Here is a 22,569-nt window from a genome sequence, read left to right as displayed (position 1 = left end):
GAACCACTTTGCAGTGAAGCAAACTGTGTAAGCCGGCTTATTAATGCACCATTCCATATTGTCTCCAAGTCAAATGAAACAGTTGTGCAAATAACAGAGTAAATAAAATGATTAATAAAACTACTGCCATTTATTTTCAGCACATTCCATAAAATTCTTACTACACTATAAAAACAGAGAATATGATGGTTAAAATGTGTCTAACAACAATTAAAAAAAACTTGCAAAAGTCATGTTCTTTAAAGGTAAGTAATAAGTAGGAGGGTGAAGGACTCAGAAGTACATACCTGACTGTCAAGGGTGGCCTAAGCAGAAAGCCTTCTCCAAAACACAAGCTGATAGAATGAACTTTACTTAGTATACAAGATACAACAGACATCAGCTACAATGAAGGATTCAGGTATACATACCTTGTTTTTCCAGAGTGTGGCAGCATCCATGTACCATCGAGTTTACAGCACATGGCTTCCACTCAAATTGTGGCAGAATGAACCTTTCCTATCATATGGTAATGAATCCATGCAGCACAATGACAGATGAGCAGCATACTTTAAAAACAGGAATACTGCAATGTACACACCTGATTTTCATATGCATTCACCAATTTGAAAATGCTTGGAAATTTGTCTCAATAACAGGCATCATTGCAGTGGAAGATCATGGGACACATAAGTTGCTTACTTTTTGGTGAGGATAAGAAACTTTCACCAATTGGATTTCTCTGCCCTACACATCACCCCTAGTCAGGAAGGGAGGGTGGGTGACCTGCTTGTGTTATTGGAAGGTTCACAAGTCCAACCCAGCACTGGGCCTCCCTGTGGAAGCATCCGGTCTTCAGCTGGTGCCTCTCATTAGAAATTAAGCTCAGTACACAAATGTAGTGGTCTGGGATATCATGTGTGCCACTCTGTGGTGCCAGCTTCAGTGCTCCAATGCACTGTGCCACCAGATTACCCATTTAAAATGTTTGTCAGGATGCCAAAATGTAACCTTGGACATGTCAATGACTGCTGGAATGCTTCATCTAAAATTAACAACCCCCCCAATAAATATATATTAGATCTGTGTTTCACCTCCAAATTCAAGGATAATAAGATTCCCGTTCTTTCCAGAATACTTTAGGTTAGATAATGCTCCATGATTCTCAAGATTTACATTCAAAGGCATTCAATAAATGGATAAATCCCCAGGCCCAGGCTACTGTGTGAGGCAAAGGAGGAGATTGCGGGGGCTCTGACACATATATTCAGAACCTCTCTGGCCACAGGGGATGTGCCAGAGGACTGGAGAACCGCTAATGTAATACCATTATTCAAGAAGGGGAGTAGGGAAAAACCGGGGAACTACAGGCCAGTGAGCCTAACATCAGTGGTAGGAAAATTATTGGAAAAAATTCTGAAGGACAAAATTAGTCTCCACTTGGAGAAGCAAGGATTAATCAGGGATAGTCAACATGGCTTTGTCAAGGGAAGATCATGTCTGACTAATTTGATTGAATTTTTTGAGGGGGTGACTAGGCGTGTGGATGAGGGTAACGCAGTGGATGTGGTATACATGGATTTCAGTAAGGCCTTCGATAAAGTCCCCCACAGGAGACTGGTCAAGAAGGTACGAGCCCATGGAATCCAGGGTGCCTTGGCACTTTGGATACAAAACTGGCTTAGTGGCAGAAGGCAGAGGGTGATGGTCGAAGGTTGTTTTTGTGACTGGAAGCCTGTGGCCAGTGGGGTACCACAGGGATCGGTGCTGGGTCCCTTGCTGTTCGTGGTCTACATTAATGACTTGGATATGAATGTAAAAGGTATGATCAGTAAGTTCGCTGATGATACAAAGATTGGTAGGGTGGTAAATAGTGAGGAGGATAGCCTCAGTCTGCAGGACGATATAGATGGGTTGGTCAGATGGGCGGAACAGTGGCAAATGGAATTTAACCCAGAAAAGTGCGAGGTGATGCACTTTGGAGGGACTAACAAGGCAAGGGAATACACAATGAATGGGAGGACCCTAGGCAAGACAGAGGGTCAGAGGGATCTTGGTGTGCAAGTTCACAGATCCCTGAAGGCGGCGGAACAGGTAGATAAGGTGGTAAAGAAGGCATATGGGATACTTGCCTTTATTAGCCGAGGCATAGAATATAAGAGCAAGGAGGTTATGATGGAGCTGTATAAAACACTGGTTAGGCCACAGCTGGAGTACTGTGTGCAGTTCTGGTTGCCACACTACAGGAAGGATGTGATCGCTTTGGAGAGGGTGCAGAGGAGATTCACCAGGATGTTACCAGGGCTGGAGCGCTTCAGCTATGAAGAGAGACTGGGAAGATTGGGTTTGTTTTCCTTGGAGCAGAGGAGGCTGAGGGGGGACATGATTGAGGTGTACAAAATTATGAGGGGCATAGATAGGATGGATACTAAGGAGCTTTTTCCCTTCGTTGAGGGTTCTATAACAAGGGGACATAGATTCAAGGTAAAAGGCGGGAGGTTTAGAGGGGACTTGAGAAAGAACTTTTTCACCCAGAGGGTGGTTGGAGTCTGGAACTCACTGCCTGAAAGGGTTGTGGAGGCAGGAACCCTCACAACATTCAAGAAGCATTTGGATGAGCACTTGAAATGCCATAGCATACAAGGCTACGGACCAAATGCTGGAATATGGGATTAGAGTAGACAGGGCTGATGGCCGGCGCGGACACGATGGGCCGAAGGGCCTCTATCCGTGCTGTATGACTCTATGACTCTATGACACACAAAAGGCTGTTACACAAGATAAGGGGGCTCATGGGGTTGGGGGTAACATATTACCATGGATAGAGGATTGGTTAACGGACAGAAAACAGACAGTAGGAATAAACGGGTCATCTTCAGGTTGGCAGGTAGTAACTAGTGGAGTGCAAGGATCAATGCTTGGGCTTCAGCTGTTTACAATCTGTATTAATAACTTAGATGAGGGGACCAAGTGAATTGTATCCAGGTTTGCTGACAATACAAAGCTAGGTGGGAAAGTAAGCTGTGAGGAGGACACAAAGTGTCTGCAAAGGGATATAGACAGGTTAAGTGAGTGGGTAAGAAGGTGGCAGATGGAGTATAATGTGAGGAAATGTGAAGTTATTCACTTTGGTAGGAAGAATAGAAAAACAGAATATTTTTTAAATGGTGAGAAACTATTAAATGTTGGTGTCCAGAGGGATTTGGGTGTCCTTGTACACGAAACACAGGAAGTTAACATGCAGTTACAGCAAGCAATTAGGAAGGCAAATGGTATGTTGGCCTTTATTGAAAGGAGGTTGGAGTACAAGAGCAAGGAAGTCTTGCTGTAATTGTACAGGGCTTTGGTGAGACCACACCTGGAGTACTGTGTACCCCTTTGGTCTCCTTACCTAAGGAAGGATATACTTGTCTTAGAGGCAGTCCAAGGAAGGTTCACTAGATTGATTCCTGGGATGAGAAGGTTGTCCTATGATGAGAGATTGAGTAGAATGGGCCTATACTCTCTGGAGTTTAGAGGAATGAGATTGAAACATATAGGATTCTGAGAGAGCTTGACAGGGTGGATGCTGAGAGGTTGTTTCCCCTGGTTGAAGAGTCTAGAACTAAGGGGGCATGGTCTCAGGATAAGAGGTCAGCCATTTAGGATTGAGATGAGTAGAAATTTCTTCACTCAGAGAGTTGTGAATCATTGGAATTCTCCACCCCAGAGGGCTGTGGATGCTCAGTCGTTGAATATATTCAAGACTGAGATCAATAGATTTTTGGACTCTAAGGAAATCATGGGATATGGGAATCTGGCAGGAAAGCGGATTTGAGGTTGAAGATCAGCCATGATCTTATTGAATGGCAGACCAGGCTCGAGGGGCTGTATCGTCAACTCCTGCTCCTAGTTCTTATGTTCTTACTGATCGTCCATTCTAGGCCTTCAAGCTTTTGTGATCCCATTATCCCAAATGCAATTTATTTTGCTTTGAAATATGTTTCTCCTGTTGTGTAAGTTCCATCTTCAATAGTATGAGTGCAAATAATTTGGTGACTTGCTTAAACATAAAAGTTAAAAGAAAGCCTATTTGGAATAGAAGACAACCATATATATTTGGCAGCTAAGAGACTGCTGAAGTAATCTGCTTCACAGTGATATATAGGAGTAATGCTGAGTGGAGTGGAAAGCAAAAAGTCATAGAATCCACCCATTGTTCTCTGAGCCTTTCCAAAGCCACATTCATCCCCAATATATGGTTGTAGGTATTCCCTGCCTCCAAAATCCTAATCTACATCTCTATCACCTTGTGACTGGATTTTTTCAACACTCTCCTGGCCATCTTCCTGGCTTCCAGTTCTATAAACTATAAGTCATCCAAAATGCCATAACTCATGTTCTCAACCGGACTACTACCTGCATTCCCATTACCCCTGTCCTCACCAAGGTCCACCGGCTTATGCTGTCCCAGGGAATCAACTGTTAAGAGTGCCGGCTTCAGTTTTGAATCCCTCCATGGTCTTACCCCTCCCTATCTCAATGATCTTTTCTATCCCTATATCCTGTATGCACTCTCTGATCCTCCGTAACCAGCCTACTTCTTGTTCTCCATTCCATGCAACCCACCATGGCCCACCCTTTGGATCTCTCCCCCTCAGCATTTCCACCTTTCTATCTTCCTTCCTGCCTTCAAAACCCCCTTTAATATCCTTCTCACTGACTGTGTTACTAATCGTCTTCCCTTTCTCCCTCCTGCTTAATGTCCACTCCCTATCAGCTGCCTGGTAAAGCACTCAGAGACATCTCTCTCTCTATGTAATGAGTGTTACGGAAATATAAGTTGTTGTTGCTTTGCTTCGAACTGAATGGACAGATTACTAAAAGATTACAGACTTAGGTCAATTGGTAGTTTTATCAGACCCTTTTCTAGGCTGCATGGAAAATAAAGTATGTAGTCATGCAAATAATTGATTGTGTGGGCACAGACTACATGAATAAAAAAAGGGCAGTCTAGATTAGTTGTAGAGGACTTAAATGTTAGGGAAATAGTCAGGGAGCCAAAGTGCAGCACAGAGTACTTTTTGCAGCCTGATAACCTTCCCTGCTTGAATGTATACTCCATACTGCAAATAGCTCCATCCAATCTATTTAATGATAGGCACACACCTTATTGATTGTGTTCAGTTGTTCATCAATCTCCACCAATGGTCCACCATTCTGTAACAGTAAGGTAGTTTTCATGTTTGAGAAATTGACCCTATTTTGTAATGAAAGCTCCCCACTGATTATTACAGTGGACTGAAGCTCTATTTGGTGATGGCTGGGTGCCACTACCTTAATTGCTCAGGAATGAAACTAATCTTGATTTAAAATATATTTAGTTCTGCAGTAAATATGTTGCAACTCTATTCAAAATTGATTTTTTATATACAATAAGGGAAGTGCTCTCACTGAAATATCAATATGTTGATTGAAAGGCCACACTGCTCTTAATTATTCTAATCTTCCTTCCTTTATTGATCATTGCTTCTTTTAGACAGCAACAACACTGCTTTAGTGAAGATGGAGTTACTGTTCTCAAGAGGTTAGGAAAAATGAGAGGAATCTCTGCTGAGGGAAGTCCAATTTACCCCCACCCACGGTGACAAAGATTACTCAAATGCCTAAAACACTCATATTATTCTTCAAATCAGAAGCATGAGTGAAGGTCTCTCGGGATCCAAGTAGGTAAATGCAGGACCTGCAGCCCAGAGTCATCTAGACAGCTAGATCCCAGATTAAATGTACTGTGTGGTTATGAGCCATAGTGATGGGAATTCAAGGGTCAATCTCTGAAATATCTGATTTGAGCTGAGGCAGCAGTCAGTATATTATAATTTGTCCCTATGTTAGGGAGGGGTGAAGACTGCCAAGGTTCCTACCCCTCTCTACTCTACAGCAACCCCTGGTGGTATGTGTGCACGTGCACAGATTTCAGATGAGTCATAAAGAATGGTTATTTGACAAAGGCACCAGAGGGCAGACAACACCTTGTGGAATCCTACTCCAACCTGAGTCACTGAGATCAAATGGAGAGAGAAAATGTGGAGAGGGGAGCGGGGAAGCACTAGTATCTCTAAGCTTAATAAGATAACAAATATCTTAACCTTCAAAACCTTTAATATATTTAATTACATTGCATTTGACTTTTAAATTCTTGCTGTAAATTATTAAGTGAAAGACTGAATAGCAGAAGTTTGGTTATTTGCATGAAAAGAAAGAACTTGTATTTATGCTTTATAGTCAAAGTGCTTTACAGCCAAGGAAGTAAATGGCTTGAAGTGCTAGAAATGTAGTCACTTGTTGTAATGTAGTGAAACATGGCAGCAAGGTCCCAGAAACAGCAATAAAATAAATGACCAATTAAGCAGTTTTAGTGACGTTGGTTAAAAGATAACCCCCCTGCTCTTCTTCGAAAGTTGTAAACAATTTTACAACACCAAGTTATAGTCCAGCAATTTTATTTTAAATTCACAAGCTTTCGGAGATTTTCTCCTTCCTCAGGCAAATGTTTCAAGATCTTCTTCGAAAGGGCAGATGGGACCTCGATTTAACATCTCATCCAAAAGATGACACCTCTGACAGTGCAGCACTCCCTCAGTACTGTGCTGTGGGGTCAGCCAAGATGATGTGCTCAAGTCCTAGGGTGATTCAGAAGTGAGAGCACTACCACTAGGCCAATACTGATAATTTAAAGGTAAAGAACTACATCCTGAAGAGGCCAGAATAACAACAAAGCACTGGGTTAAGGTTCTAACACCTGACTGGAAAATCAACGTCCTTTAGAACATGGGGAGTGAATACTTGTAAACAAACTGCAGATTCAGTGGTTCACACTGAGTTTGAAATTAGTAAAAGAAAAATAAATATTTCATAACAAATATCAGGGACACAAATTTAAAATGAGGAAACTCAGAGCAAGAAGGGAAGTCAGACAGAATCTTTTCAACCAAAGAATAATACAGGTTTGAAATAAATTACTAGGGAAGCTTGTTGAAGTATGAAGAAGTAACTAGATGTGTTTCTGGAGAGAGAAGGGACTGAAGGATACGTTGAGTAGGTGGGAAGGTAGAGTTGAGATCTAGCAAAAAAAAGGTTGTTGAACCTAATGGTTTTTTCTTGTTTCCCAAAAATGTTTATGTTCCTATTGAGAATGTTTGGAATTGAACATATAATTCAGTATACCCGTTTAAGTGAGATGTAGTACACAGCTGCTTACTTTTAAGGAAATTATTTTGTATTATGACTTAACTAATTTATTAACTTAATTTTTATATCTTTTCAACCTGGGAATGCACCTTTTCACTACTGTGTTGAACCATGGACCAGCTTTTAAAGTATCACAAAATATTTAAATATAAGGGATTTGCCGAGAGGCAGGAGGCATATTGGAGGAAACTCTAAAAAGGATTGAATGGATGACATGTGAACAAACAATGGGACCCTGCAGTGCATTCACTTTTGAAATAAGGTTTACAAAATCTAACCTTGATACTTTGCCTTCTCCACAGTCCACACTGACTATTCTCTTCTTCTGACTGACCCACTCAGTTGAGCTAGCTTCCCTTTAGGGTTTTAGACCAATTTCCATATTGACAATAAGAAGCACAGGGATTATTTATATCATGAACTAACAGGAGGTTATCCCTTTTTTGATGTTCCAGGACTGAATATTTTAAAAACAGACGGCATCATTGCTAATGCATTATTCCTGAAAATGATACACAACCAATTGAAATGGTTTTCTCGATCACATTTTACGCGTTCTTAGTTGAACAGAAATGGAAACAGGAAAGAGATGCATGTTTCACAATCGGTACATTCCCTTTTAATTTGGACTGCTGGAATGGAAATGTGCAACAATTTATAAATTTGCCACTGATAAATTAACATCTAAGTCAGAGGAAGCACTCTGTTAGAATGACAGGACTCAGTCACACATGCTTGGACCATGGGGGTCAGAGGCTAAGATGTGTAATCCCTACAAAGCAGCAAATGGGCAAAAACCTACTCAAACTGAGCTATAACATAACAAGTCCAGTGCACTAATGGTTCAAATGAATTGTAAAATGCCAAAATTTCAATTGGTCAAAGTAACTGATCAGGTCCCATTCTCCAACATGTCAACCTTCTGCATTCTATGTATGAGTTGGTATGCAGATCAACTTTGCATGTAGTCTGCATTTGTGCTTCAAAATCTATGTGGAGCTGCCCCCATTTGATCTTCTGGGTTTACGCAGTTTGTGCGGCTGCCTCATCGCCCACCAGGCTCGGTTTCAATAGGAACATAAGAAATGCTGAACGAGAAAAGACCAAGATCCACCTAGTTCATCTTCTACCATCCTGGTAGTCGCATGTTACAATGATAATGGAATTGGTTGATTAATTATAGGTCTAAAGTCACCATTTTGCTCCCAAGCTTGCTACACTTATCACATATCATGTCTCAAATTACTCAGACTGTATCCCAAAATGTTATTTTCTGAAAGAAATCTATCTAATTTGCATTTGAATGAATTAATACTAACTGCTTCCACCATCTCCCGAGGAAGGCTGTTCCATAGATTGACCACTCACTCACTGAAATGTTGTTTCCGCGGATTAGTTTTGAATTTACCCCCCTTCAAGCGCAGGCCATGTCCTTTGATTCTACTAGAATCATAGAATGGTTACAGTACAGAAGGAGGCCATTCGGCCCATCAAGCCTGTGCTGGCTTTTTGCAAGAGCAATCCAGCTAGTCCCATTCCCCCGCTCTTTCCCTGTAGCTCTGTAAATTTTTTCCCTTCAAGTACTTATTCAATTCGTTTTTGAAAGCCATGATTGAATTTGCTTCCACCACCGGTTCAGGCAGTACATTCCAGATCATAACTACTCAATGCATAAAAATGTTTTTCCTCATGTCACCTTTGGTTCTTTTGCCAATCACCTTAAATCTGTGTGCTCTGGTTCTCGACCCTTCCGCCAATGGGAACAGTTTCTCTTTACTTACTTAATCTAAATCCTTCATGATTTGGAACACATCTATCAAATCTCCTCTCAACCTTCTCTGCTCTAAGGAGAACAACCCCAGTTTCTCCAGTCTATCCAAGTAACCAAAGTCCCTCATCCCTGGAACCATTCTAGTAAATCTTTTCTGCACCCTCCATAAGGCCTTCACATCCTTCCTAAAGTGCGGTGCCCAGAATTGAACACAATACGCCAGTTGTGGCTAAACCAGTGTTTTATAAAGGTTCAACATAACTTCCTTGCTTTTGTACTCTATGCCTCTATTTATAAAGTCCAGGATCCCATATGCTTTTGTAACAGCTTTCTCAGCCTGTCCTACCACCTTCAAAGATTGTGCACAAATACTCCCAAGTCTCTCTATTCCTGCACCCTCTTTAGAATTGTAGCATTTAGTTTATATTGCCTCTCCTCATTCTTCCTGTCAAAATATATCACTTCGCACTTCTCTGTGTTAAATTTCACCTGCTATGTGTCCGCCCATACCACCAGCCTGTCTATGCCCCCTTGAAATCTATTATTATCCTCCTCACTGTTTACTACACTTCTGGACAAGCTACAATAGCTTGTCATGATTTACATTATTTAGTCCCTTTAAAACCCTAAAAACAGCAATCATATCATATCATAGCACATGGTCAGCTGGACATGACTTGTTGCAGTGTTTATAGTGGCTAATTGCTGTTGTGGCATGTGTGTGTTTACCTTGGCTGTGGCACATGTTCACCTCCGCCTGAGAGGATACAGTGCAGCAGCAAATGAGAATTCAAAGATCTCCTTCAATCAGTTACAAAACTTCACTGTATTAATTTATAATTAGTGCTAACTGCTTCCCAGGACATTCAGCAACTTTCAGAAACAAAGCCCTGTCCTCTTGGCAATGTCAAAATACAAAAACATCTGAATTAATTTTCACAGATAAAAGCACCTCGGTTGGTTGGTTAACACGTTTTGACCTCTGGGTGGTTTCTTCTTCTGAATCTATTTGTATATGCATCATCATATTGCAGAGTTCAGCGGCTTGCAAGTTACCCTCACGTCATAACAAAACACGCCAATCAAAGTTCTGCTTTGGGAACAGCTACTGACATTTTTCTGAGCCCCTCCACAGTCTGCAATGCATGCTTCAGAAGGGACCTATGCACAAGTGGGATAGATGATGCACCAACCCAAGCTGTTAAAGAAACAAATACCTGCTCCTCCATCACTATTTCCAATATAACCAATTATGGTTAAACACTTAAGGCCCTGGTATTACCGGGGAGGCGGGATGGCAGCGGGGGAGCGATTGGGCGCATGGGTAACCCGCCCAGTAAAATCCGTCCGTTCCCCACGAGATCGCGGGTAAATTGCAGCCACTTAACGTGGCTTCCGCGGAAACCTGCGCAGTGGGCGGACTGCGCACCCGCATCACAGGCTGTCAGCTGGAGGAGCCCTATTTAAAGGGGCAGTCCTCCAATGGCTGCTCCTGGAGCAAACACCCAAAATTACACAATGGAGCAGCCCAGGGGAAAGGCTGCTCCTAGATTTAGTGATGCCTCACTCCAGGTGCTACTGGATGGAGTGAGGAGGAGGAGGGATTTATTTTACCCGGCAGATGGGGAGGAAGTGGCCTGCCTCTATCACCAAGAAGGCCTGTCTCGAGGTGGCAGAGGAGGTCACCAGCAGTAGTAACATCTTCCGCACCTAACTAGGTCAGCTAAAGTGAGTACACTTACTCGGTCTTCCACATCATCGCCCCCACCCCACATCTCATTCTGCGCAGCCAACACTACTCTATCACATCACCCCCCACACCCACTCAAAGCTCATCCTCAACTTACCTGCACTTACTCACAACTTCCTCACCTCCCCAGTACTCACCCCACCATTACCACTCAACCCAATCCTCATACAATGTCATGGCTCTGTCTCATTCTCACCCTCTGATGTATCTCTTTCACAGTCAGCTGCACCCAAACCAATGCATTCAGCGGTTGGCCACATCACCATCACTCACTCACGTCTCTCTACTTTCTCCCCTTATGGGAGAAGAGAGCCCAGAATACACAGGAGAGGGCGAGGACCGGAGGGGGGGCCGCAACATCTAGTCATCCTCACAGACGCGGAGCAGGAGGTGCTGGAACTGAGCCGCACCCTCGAGTGCCTGTCCGTTGGGGACACCAAGACTGGCACCCGACAAACGGCTGGTGACAGAACTTTAACATTCAGCACACACAATAGCAAATGATGTTAACATGCCTTGCCATCTTCATCACCTCAACATCTGTCATCATGCTTAACACTGCCTTCTGTTCTCTTACAGGGCCTTCAGCGACCGCTGTGATGGCGGAGGGCGATTCCTCAGAGGACCTGGCGGCCTCTGAGGAGGCACCGTCACATCTGAGCGAGCCATTCACCAGCGCAGATACACACACCTCGGTGGGTCCCTGTCCTCAGTTAGCTGGGGTCGCACATGGTGAGTCACCACACACGTGAGCACGAGCAGACACTGGTGGCAGGGGCAGCCGTGGAGAGTCCGCGTCGGTGGGATCACTCTTCTCCAGGCTCTGCTCAGCTTGACACAGATGCTGAACCCTGGGGGCCATCCATGAAAAGGAGAATGATCGAGGGGCAGCAGCGCATTTGCGAGGTGCTGGAACAGGTGCCACGCACACTCTCCACAATCGCGCAGAGGATGGAGGAGTCCAACTCCTGCATGAGTGGAATGGTGGCACAGGTAAGGGAGGGCATCTCTGAGATAGTGTCACAGGGACGTGAGGGCATCTCTGAGATAGTGTCGCGGGTAAGTGCGGGAATGTCTGTGATGGAGGGAAGGCTAGCCTCCATGCAGCTTCAAGCACAGCTCACAAATGAGTTCATTCAGGCTTTGAGAATGGCCCTTCAGACTCAGGGTGAACAACATTCTGCTGCCTTAAACAGGCAGGCAGATACTCTGGCAATGGCCTTACAAGGCTTCACAGAGTGGTAGGAGTGGTGTGGGCCTGGCCCAGGGGAGGGATGATGGCGAAAGGGGACATGGAAGTGGGGACACCACTCAAAACACCCCCATGTCTCACCCGTTGCCCCCCTCTCAACCAGTACCCACAATGCTCCAGGTGGCAGAGTCTGCCCCTGCATGTAGAGCAGTCTTTGGAGGGGCCCTTACGGCCACCGAAACCCAGAGGGCGTCGGCCCAAAGCATCTAATCGGTCAGGGCATGAACAAGAGCAACCTGCCACTACCTCTGCTGCAGACACAGGGGAAGCACCACATAGGAGTAGTCGTAAGCGAAAGGTGAAGGTTTTGTGAGCACAAAGGGGATGCACGAGGGTGTTTGACGGTTGGTCATGTTTTTTATTTATATTTGTTTTTTTTTTAAATGCACATTAAATATTATTATTGTCATCACTACTGCCTCATCTTGGCCATTCTTGACTGGCTTGTGTAATAAGGCCCTTTCATGAAGTCCACCATGAACGCCCACACTTGATGCCACCCATTGGGTCAGTCTACAGTGGGTGTATGTGTAATTGCAGGACTGTTTCGTGCAGGGGGCGGTGGGGGAGGTGTGGGGGCTGGTGTGGCCGCTGCTCTGTCCAGGAGGTGAGGACTGGACTCTTCACACTGTCTGATGTTAGGAGAACCGTTCACATGTCAGTGACTCCCTGGCCTCACGAGCAGCCAGGTGAGCCGCTGTTGTAACCATGGGTTGCTCCTCCTCCTCTTCCTTTTCCTCTGCCTCCGCCTCCTCCGCCTTGTCCTCCTCAATGTGGGTGGCAGATGTGGATGGTGCCTCCTCCAGTGGCACCCCTCTCTGTTGTGCCATGTTGTGCAGGGCACAACACACTACTATAATGCGTCCCACTCTGACTGGTGCGTATTGAAGCCCTCCCCCACAACGATCAAGGCACCTGAAGCGACATTGAGCAGCCCTATAGCATGCTGTGTTGTAGACCTAGTAGCGATGTGGCTGTCGTTATATTGCCTCTGTTGCTCGGTGGTGGGGTTCCCTAGGGGTGTCATCATCCACGTGTGCAGGGGATATCCCTTGTCCCTGAGAAGCCAGCCTTTGCGGGTGTTCGGTGCGTAGAAGAGGGGCAGGATGTTGGACTCCCGGAGGATGAAGGAATGGTGGCAGCTGCCAGGGTATCTGGCGCACACGTGAAGGAATCTTTTGCGGTGGTCACAGATGAGCTGAGTGTTGATGGAGTGATAGCCCTTCCTGTTGATGAACAGTTCTGGCTCGTGTGGAGATACTCGTATTGCTATATGGGTGCAATCGATTACACCCTGCACCCGTGGGAAGCCAGCCACAGCGCGAAATCCCACTGCCCTCTCCGCCTGGCTGAGGTTGTCCATGGGGAAGTTGATATAGTGCGAGGCCCTGCGAAACCTGCGTCGGTGACCTGCCTTATGCACTTGTGTGCAGACGACTGAGAGACCCCGGCGTTGTCCCCGGTGGCCTCCTGGAACGATCTGGAGGTGAACAAGTTAAGGGTAGTGGTGACTTTGACAGCGACAGGTAAGGCGAGTGCAGGGGGTATCCCTTGTCCCTGCTCAGCCCAGCCGGGAGCAGCTCAGCATGAAGGAGGCTGCAGATGTCTGCGACTACCTGGTGACTGACTCTGAGCCTCCGTATGCACTGCTCCTCAGAGAGATCCAGGAAGCTGAGCCTCGGTCTGTAGACCCTGTTACGAGGGTAGAACCTCCTGCGACGTCGTTCTCCCTGTTGTTGCCCTCTGTGCTGTTATTTTTTATTCGTTCATGGGATGTGGGTGTCGCTGGCAAGGCCAGTATTTATTGCCCATCCCTAATTGCCATTGAGAAGGTGGTGGTGAGCCGCCTTCTTGAACCGCTGCAGTCTGTGTGGTGAAGGTTCTCCCACAGTGCTGTTAGGTAGGGAGTTTCAGGATTTTGACCCGGCGACGACGAAGGAACAGCGATATATTTCCAAGTCGGGATGGTGTGTGACTTGGAGGGGAACGTGCAGGTGATGTTGTTCCCATGTGCCTTCTGCCCTTGTCCTTCTAGCTGGTAGAGGTCGCGGGTTTGGGAGGTGCTGTCGAAGAAGCCTTGGCAAGTTGCTGCAGTGCATCCTGTGGATGGTACACACTGCAGCCATGGTGCGTCGGTGGTGAAGGGAGTGAATGTTTCGGGTGGTGGGTGGGGTGCCAATCAAGCGGGCTGCTTTGTCCTGGATGGTGTCGAGCTTCTTGAGTGTTGTTGGAGCTGCACTCATCCAGGCAAGTGGAGAGTATTCCATCACACTCCTGACTTGTGCCTTGTAGATGGTGGAAAGGCTTTGGGGAGTCAGGAGGTGAGTCACTCGCCGCAGAATACCCAGCCTCTGACCTGCTCTTGTAGCCAAAGTATTTATATGGCTCGTCCAGTTAAGTTTCTGGTTAATGGTGACCCCCAGGATGTTGATAGTGGGGGATTCAGCGATGATAATGCCATTGAATGTCAAGGGGAGGAGCCTGTGATGCAGCACTGTGTTGTGGAGCTCCACGTGTCGGAGGTGGACAGCGTGCCTGGCGAGGGTGGTGATGTTGCTCGTCCTCGGATGAAGTCATGAATGTACCCATGGTGCCCCCCCCCCCCCACTCCTGATGGTGTGAGTTTAAGGGGGTCCGCAAGGTAGGTAAATGTGTTTGCACAGCAGAGTTTTGGGTGTAAATTAAGAATTTTGAGTGGAAACACAAAGGTCTTGCAGCCAAAACTTTGTCTGAAGTGACAGAGTGCCCTGCTCCAATAAATGAGGTTTTCTCCCCAACTGTCAAATAATCCTTTGCATCTCCCACTGGCTGCTGGCTGAAACACGTCTGTTGCAACTGGGGGTGTTTCCCACAGCATGGGAAACACGCTGAGGATCCTTCAAAATTGCACCTCTATCAAAATGTCCACTCAATGAGGTGTCTCAAGTACCACAACCATCTGCCTAACTATGTAAATGATCACCCCGCTGACTTTAATTACCGGTGGGAGTCCCGCATTTGGGAGGTGCACGCGCACCTGAACGCGTCACTGGGGAACCCAGAAGTCAGCGGGTTGAAGCCGGGCTCCGATCCCACTCCGGGATTCTGCCATTTTACAAGCCCCCCCCCCCACCCCCAACACACCTGCTCCGCCATCCAAAAATCGGCCCCTTAATGCTCTCGGACTGAATTCTTGTCTGTCCCATTGGTTAAACACTTAATGCTCTCGGACTGAATTCTTGTCTATTCTATTGGTTAAACACTTAATGCTCTCGGACTGAATTCTTGTCTGTCCCATTGGTTAAACACTTAATGCTCTCAGACTGAATTCTTGTCTGTTCTATTGGTTAAACACTTAATGCTCTCAGACTGAATTCTTGTCTGTTCTATTGGTTAAACACTTAATGCTCTCAGACTGAATTCTTGTCTGTTCTATTGGCTAAACACTTAATGCTCTCAGACTGAATTCTTGTCTGTCCCATTGGTTAAACACTTAATGCTCTCGGACTGAATTCTTGTCTGTCCCATTGGTTAAACACTTAATGCTCTCGGACTGAATTCTTGTCTGTTCTATTGGTTAAACACTTAATGCTCTCAGACTGAATTCTTGTCTGTCCCATTGGTTAAACACTTAATGCTCTCAGACTGAATTCTTGTCTGTGCTATTCTAATGCAATTGTTGACCTATAATTAAATATCAGAAAATATACCATATACTGTTTGAAGAAAGCTAGAATGAGCCACAGTTATGTGCAATTAAGAGAGACACCATCACTCTTGGTTGGGATGTACACTGCCCAGCGCAATTCTGGGCCTGAAAATAGGCACAAACTAGTTTCTATCCCAAAAACTGAGAGTGGGGCAGACTGATGGCACAATAATTATTTTACACCGTGTTTGGGAATTGAGGCAAAACAGGAACTGTGGACAGAAAGTAAATTGATCCAGTGGAACAATGTCAAGTTAATGTTTAGATTGTATAAATGAGTTATTACAGAGCTAATCTGTGAAACATGTTTCCAAACCTGTTCATCTGTTCTCTTATTAAGCAACCATATCAGAAACTTTAAAAGATCATCTGGTTGCAATTTATTGATTAATTATGTCATTATGTGCGTATTTAATCTGGGTTAATCTTATGTTAATTTCTATTTCAGTAATGTTATGATATGAATCAGCCCACAAGCTGCTAGTATTTACATTGTTACATCATTTTATTATGGGTTATCATCAGATATTTGGGACTAATATCAACAATCGCTTGGCGGTTTGATTTTTGAATATCATATGCCTACATTTGAGGCTGTCTTTTCAGTTGTTAGCTTTCTCGGGGCTGTGTCAGCATTTAGGAGGTTTCTGGATTTTCATGTAGGTCAGTCAGGCATCTGCAGAGAATAGAAGCAAGGCAAAAACTTCCAGCAAAAAACAGAGATAAGATAAGAACAAGGAAATACAGAAGAAAACTATAATACCACCAGGAAACAATAAAAAAAAGGACAGATAGAAAATAGAGCATAATCAGCCAGAAATGATGAAGGAAGAAAAAACATCAGTAAGAAATAAACACAGAAGAAAACTGTTGAGGAGCATAACATTTTAAAAAAAGGTCTGATGGCAAATAGGGCCCATTTGCACATGGACATTCGCATGTGCAGACCTTGGGGCTGAAAGCTGTACAATTTCAGTGAGTTAAAAGGGATCTTGCCCAGGTGGATTGGAATTAAAAATTGGAAGGCAAAACAGTAATTGAACAATGGGAGGCTTTCAAGGAGGAGTTGGTTCGGTTACAGAGTAGACACATCTCTACGATGGGGAAAGGAAGGGCATCCAAAGTTAGAGCTCCCTGGATGACTAAAGATATAGAGATTAAAATGAAACAGAAAAAGGAGGCTTATGATGAATGTAAGGTTCATAATATAGTAGAGAACCAGGCTGAATACAGAAAATACAGAGGATATCTAAAAAAGGGAATGAGAGGGGGCAAAGAGAGAGTATGAGAATAGATTAGCAGCGAACATAAAAGTGAACCCAAAATGTCTTTTATAAACATATAAATAGTAAAAGTGTAGTCGAAGGAAGGGTGGGACCAATTAGGCAGAAAAAAGGAGATTTTCTTGTGGAGGCAGAGGTACTGAATGAATACTTTGCATCCGTCTTCACTAGAAAAAAGGATGCTACCGTTGTGCAGTAAAGGAGGAGGTAGTAGCGATTTTGAATAAGATAAAAATAGATAAAGATTGGCAGTACTCAAAGTAGAAAAGTCGCCCGGTCCAGATGGGATGCATCCTAGGTTACTGAGGGAAGTAAGGGTGGAAATTGCGGAGGCTCTGGCCACAATCTTCAAATCCTCCTTAAATAGGGGGATGGTGCCAGAGAACTGGAGGATTGGAAATGTTAAACCCTATTACAAAAAGGGGAGAGGGATAAACCCGGCAATTACAGGCCAGTCAGCCTAATATCGCTGGTGGGGAAGCTTTTAGAGAAAATAAACTGGGACAAAATTAATTGGGACTTGGAAAAGTATGGGCTAATAAATGAAAATCAGCATGGATTTGTTAAAGGGAAATCTTGTTTGACTAAATTGATTGAATTCTTTGATGAAGTAACATAGAGGGTTGATGAGGGTAGTGCTGTTGATGTGTATATGGACTTTCAAAAGGCATTTGATAGAGTTCCACACAATAGACTTGTTAGCAATATTAAAGCCCATAGAACTAAAGGAACAGTGGCAGCATTGAGACAAAATTGTTTAAGGGACAGAAAACAGAGAGTAGTGGTGAACGGTTGTTTTTCTGACTGGAGGGAAGTATACAGTGGTGTTCCCCAGAGTCAGTATTAGGACCACTGCTCTTTTTGATATTTATTAATGACCTGGACTTGGGTATAGAAGTATAATTTCAAAGTTTGGGATGACACAAAACTCAGAAATGTAGTAAACAATGTCAGGAGGACATCGACAGACTGATGAAATGGGCAGACACATGGCAGATGAAATTTAATGCAGGGAAGTGTGAAGTGATGCATTTTGGTAGGAAGAATTAGGAGAGGCAATATAAACTAAATGGTACAATTTTAAAGCGGGTGCACGAACAGAGAGACCTGGAGTTATATGTACACAAATCTTTGAAGGCGGCAGGAAAAGTTGAGAAGGCTGTTAAAAAGCAAATGGAATCTTGGGCTTTATTATTAGAGGCACAGAGTACAGAAGCAAGGAAGCTAAACCTTTATAAAACACTGGTTAGGCCTCATCTGGAGTATTGTGTTCAATTCTGGGCACCGCACTTTAGGGGTCAGAGAGGGTGCAGGAGAGATTTACTAGAATGGTGCCAGGGATGAGGGACTTCAGTTATGTGGAGAGACTGGAGAAGCTGGGGTTGTTCTCCTTAGAACAGAGAAGGTTAAGGGGAGATTTGATAGAGGCGTTCAAGATCATGAACGGTTTTGATAGAGTAAATAAGGAGAAACTGTTTCTAGTGGCAGTAGGGACGGTAACCAGAGGTCACAGATTTAAGGTGATCAGCAAAAGAGCCAGAGGCGACATGAGGAAACATTTTTTTACGCAGCGAGTTGTAATGATCTGGAATGCACTGCCTGAAAGGGTGATGGAAGCAGATTCAATAATACCTTTCAAAAGGGAATTGGATAAAAAGTTGAAGAGAAAAAAATCTACAGGGCTATGGGAAAAGAGCAGGGAAATGGGACCAATTGGATAGCTTTTTCAAAGAGCCAGCACAGGCACAATGGGCCGAATGGCCTTGTCCTGTGCTGTACCTACTACGATAAAGAAATGAGAAAGCCCAGAGGGTGGTGCCATACAAGAAACGAAAATACAAGCGCCAGGCTTCTGAGGGAGGGATACATTGATGAAGGGATTTCAAACACAGAAAAGGAAAGTCTACATGATTTTGTCGTGAATTATTTAATTTTTTATATTAGAAATGTTATTTTTAGCATTATTTCTTCGGGCTACTGGGAAACCAAGATGACAGCAGAAAGCACTTTCAAAAAATGTTTGAGGGATTTCTTTGTGTTCCTTTCTCCTCCTGTCCTCATGGGTACCTTTCTTATCTGTTTAATTATACTTCAAGAAATCAGTATCATTCAGTTCCTAATGATAGTTTTCTGTTTTTTATGAATAAAATATTTGAGTCAATTTTTTAGCCCGTATGAGAGATACTTTAGATGTCTGATGTTTTGCAAGTGTGGTGGACATTCTGGGGTTATAACACTGACATGTGATGGGCATTTTTCCCATGCCCTACAGACGAACACTAAATGCAAGACTTTTAAATTACATAGATAGATAGATATTACAGGGACACAGAGAGAACATCTCAGGAAATTACAGCTGTGCCCCCTGTGATTTATCCATCGAATACTGTGACAAGGAAGAGCTTGTAGAATGCGATATTTGGAGCTGTGGAGGAACACGAGAAGAAAATTAAAAGGGGCAATAACCATAGAAGTATTGATTAAAGGAACAAAACAAGAAATGGACATGAATGAGAGCGGGGAGGGGAGGGAGAAGTTGGAGGCTAGAGCTAACAAAAAGATACCCTATTAGACAAATATTTTCTTGCATCATGTCTTATAATGTCTCACGAGTGAACTTAGAAGAGCTTCTCCAGATATAGGAGTAGTATTGGTCTTGAAGTTGTGCATTTTTTTATTCGTTCATGGGATGTGGGCATCATTTATTGCCCATCCCTAATTGCCCTTGAGAAGGTGGTGGTGAGCTGCCTTCTTGAACTGCTGCAATCCGTGTGGTGAAGGTTCTCCCACAGTGCTATTAGGAAAGCAGTTCCAGGATTTTGACCCAGCGACGATGAAGGAACGGCGATATATTTCTAAGTCGGAATGGTGTGTGACTTGGAGGGGAATGTGCAAGTGGTGTTGTTCCCATGTGCCTGCTGCCCTTGACCTTCTAGGTGGTACAGGTCGCGGGTTTGGGAGGTGCTGTCGAAGAAGCCTTGGCGAATTGCTGCAATGCATCCTGTGGATGGTACACACTGCAGCCACAGTGCGTCGGTGGTGAAGAGAGTGAATGTTTCGGGTGGTGGGTGGGGTGCCAATCAAATGGGCTGCTTTGTCCTGGATGGTGGCGAGCTTCTTGAGTGTCGTTGGAGCTGCACTCATTCAGTCAAGTGGAGAGTATTCCATCACACTCCTGACTTGTGCCTTGTAGATGGTGGAAAGGCTTTGGGGAGTCAGGAGGTGAGTCACTCGCCACAGAATACCCAACCTCTGACCTGCTTTGTCGAAAGTTGAGCTGTTGAGGGGAAAAGACATTTTTGCATCCAAGAGAAAACCAAACATCTTGAAGGCAGATTTAGCAATGGAGAACTGTAGAATGTTATGAATGAATTGACTTTGATTAATTTAGTAATGACATAAAATAATTATTGTACCTTCTTAATTTACTTTTCTTTTACTATTCTCTTCCATTTCCCTGTAATCCATAGTGCTACATTCATTTATTGACCACACATTACTTACCATCAATATCACAATTCGAAAGTTTGTAACTGTAGTTGTGATGAGTGATACAATCATATAGCAATGTGTTATTTACATCAATATAACCATAGAAAAGAAGCAGATTAGCAAGGTTATAATAATTATTCAACGGTGAAAGTCGACCACTCAACATTTTACTGGCAGTGAATGACGGGCTGCCATATTTGATCAACAATTGCAATCCTACACCCTCTGACATGTTTACCTGACAACAGGCAAAATCCACAGCTTTTATTAGGAGTATTCAATCAAATTCGGTGGATACTTCTGGTCATTCTAACTGCTAGACTAGCTATTCAAATTAAAACTGTCCAAACAGATGATTAGATTTTACTGCCAGGAAAAATGCTAAAAGGTATTGCTGAATTTACTAGAATATGCAGAGCTACACTGTAGCAGATTAGGTCATCACACCTCAAGGGAATCGATGCTAAGGGAAAACCTGCTAAGCATCACACCCAGAGGTTGGATAGAGAAAGACATATATTAGAGTAGCTCAACGAGCTGACACATCTAGCCTGAAAAACAGAATTGAAGAGGCGGTATATTTTTTTAACATAAACTCAATGAATGACATAAAATATCAGTGATACAAAGCATGCCCTTTAAGCACAAGAGACAGAGATTCAGACTTGACTCACTGGTTGGCTTTTTGGCACATCATAGACACCTTCCTTCTGCTGACTTGTGGGCACCTGGATGTATAATCAGCAAATAAATATTCTAATTAACAATCACAGACTGTCACAAAATTCTTGTGGAACCATAGAATTTTTGATGGATTAAAAGAAAAATTGTTGATTCGACAAAGGCAGAGCTGTTTCAAACACAGCTGACTGGTGCAGTCAGACACATGCCATTCCTGGGATATGCAGCTACATCTCCCTAGTAGCCTCATGTACAAGCACAGCATTGCTATGGATTTATCAAGGACTCTTGTAAACTAGTCTGCAGTCATATTCAGTAGGGTCACTTTGATTTCATAATGAAAGGTTCAAATTTTACAGTTTATTTAGAAATGATCAAACAGAAGGAATATTCCATGGTTTCAGTGGGATTTCTGCAGCTCATTTAAGCTGTAGGGTCCAAACCAGATAGTTATGAGTTCCAGGGATGTCTGCTCCCTTATGTTTTCATACCTTAGTTGGGTAAGTTTGATCAGTTATTAGCTTCAGGTGAAACAGCATATGAATGTAAGACAATCCATCTGAAGAAGAGGGGAGGCAACAGAGATATTATCTGACTCACAACTCCCTCTGGGAACAGCACTGATGTCAGACTTGGGGAAGTTTGCAGTCAACATTGCCCCATCCTCCATCTTCATGCCTGGAAGGAATTGTATGGGTACATGTGGCCTTTAAGGTGAGAAATATTGGAACAATATGGTAGAAAATGCATACAGTGATCACCCATCAATTTTCTCTTTAGCATAAAGCATTACAAATTAACAGGAGTTAAAAAATAGGATATAAACAGCCTCTGATTTTCCACTCTCAAGCTAGATGACTTGCTTCCAGTCTCCAACAATGCTCCTCTGAAGAAGTGTATGAAGAGAGCCTGGGATAACTCTCTGTCCAATTTTTCTTCACTCCCTGTTGCAATAAATCAATTCTCTATTCAGTGCCCCATCAGAGTGAGATGGCTGAGATCAGACCTTTGGCCCATCACTGTGTACAGCACCTTCCAACACACTATGCAACATCATTCACAGGATGCCATTCTTAGACCTTATATAAGTGAAAACAATTTCAAAGCTATAAGTAAAATGCGGTTCTCGGAAGTTTTATTTTAATAATAACTGAACCAATTTTAATAAAAAAGACCAATCTGCTATATTCTTATAAATTTAACAAAATCACATCTTTTGTATTGAATAAGAAAAGCAAGAGACGGCTAGTGATTGACTAATTATTCATAATTACAGTACTGTAAATATACAATACCACCCATATGGTTCCAATAGATCTCACCTACCCAACAATTACTCTGAAACTTCAATCAGCCCAACAGGAGTAGACATGCCAACCCACTACAGTGACAGGACACATTGTTAATAAATTATGAAGACAGAATCACTATTCTATAATAAGT

The 22,569-nt window shown here is 43.6% G+C and overlaps 1 protein-coding gene across 5 annotated transcripts in view; it reads right to left on the bottom strand.

The window, feature by feature from the left end:
* Positions 1 to 22,569, bottom strand: part of dab1a (DAB adaptor protein 1a) — a 238,417-nt gene that overhangs the window by 25,421 nt on the left and 190,427 nt on the right. For 4 of the 5 annotated variants that reach the window (XM_067990301.1, XM_067990299.1, XM_067990305.1 and 1 more), the window contains exon 7: positions 21,120 to 21,173. The exons of the other annotated variant lie outside the window; for it this stretch is intronic. In XM_067990301.1, the coding sequence (XP_067846402.1) occupies positions 21,120 to 21,173 (54 nt within the window). The remainder of the gene's footprint in view (positions 1 to 21,119; positions 21,174 to 22,569) is intronic. 5 annotated transcript variants of the gene reach the window in all.

Source organism: Heptranchias perlo, chromosome 9 (assembly GCF_035084215.1).
Source record: "Heptranchias perlo isolate sHepPer1 chromosome 9, sHepPer1.hap1, whole genome shotgun sequence".
NCBI classification, from domain to species: Eukaryota; Metazoa; Chordata; class Chondrichthyes; order Hexanchiformes; family Hexanchidae; genus Heptranchias; species Heptranchias perlo.
Note: the sequence above shows the minus strand (reverse complement) of the source record. Positions and strands in the feature narration are given on the sequence as shown.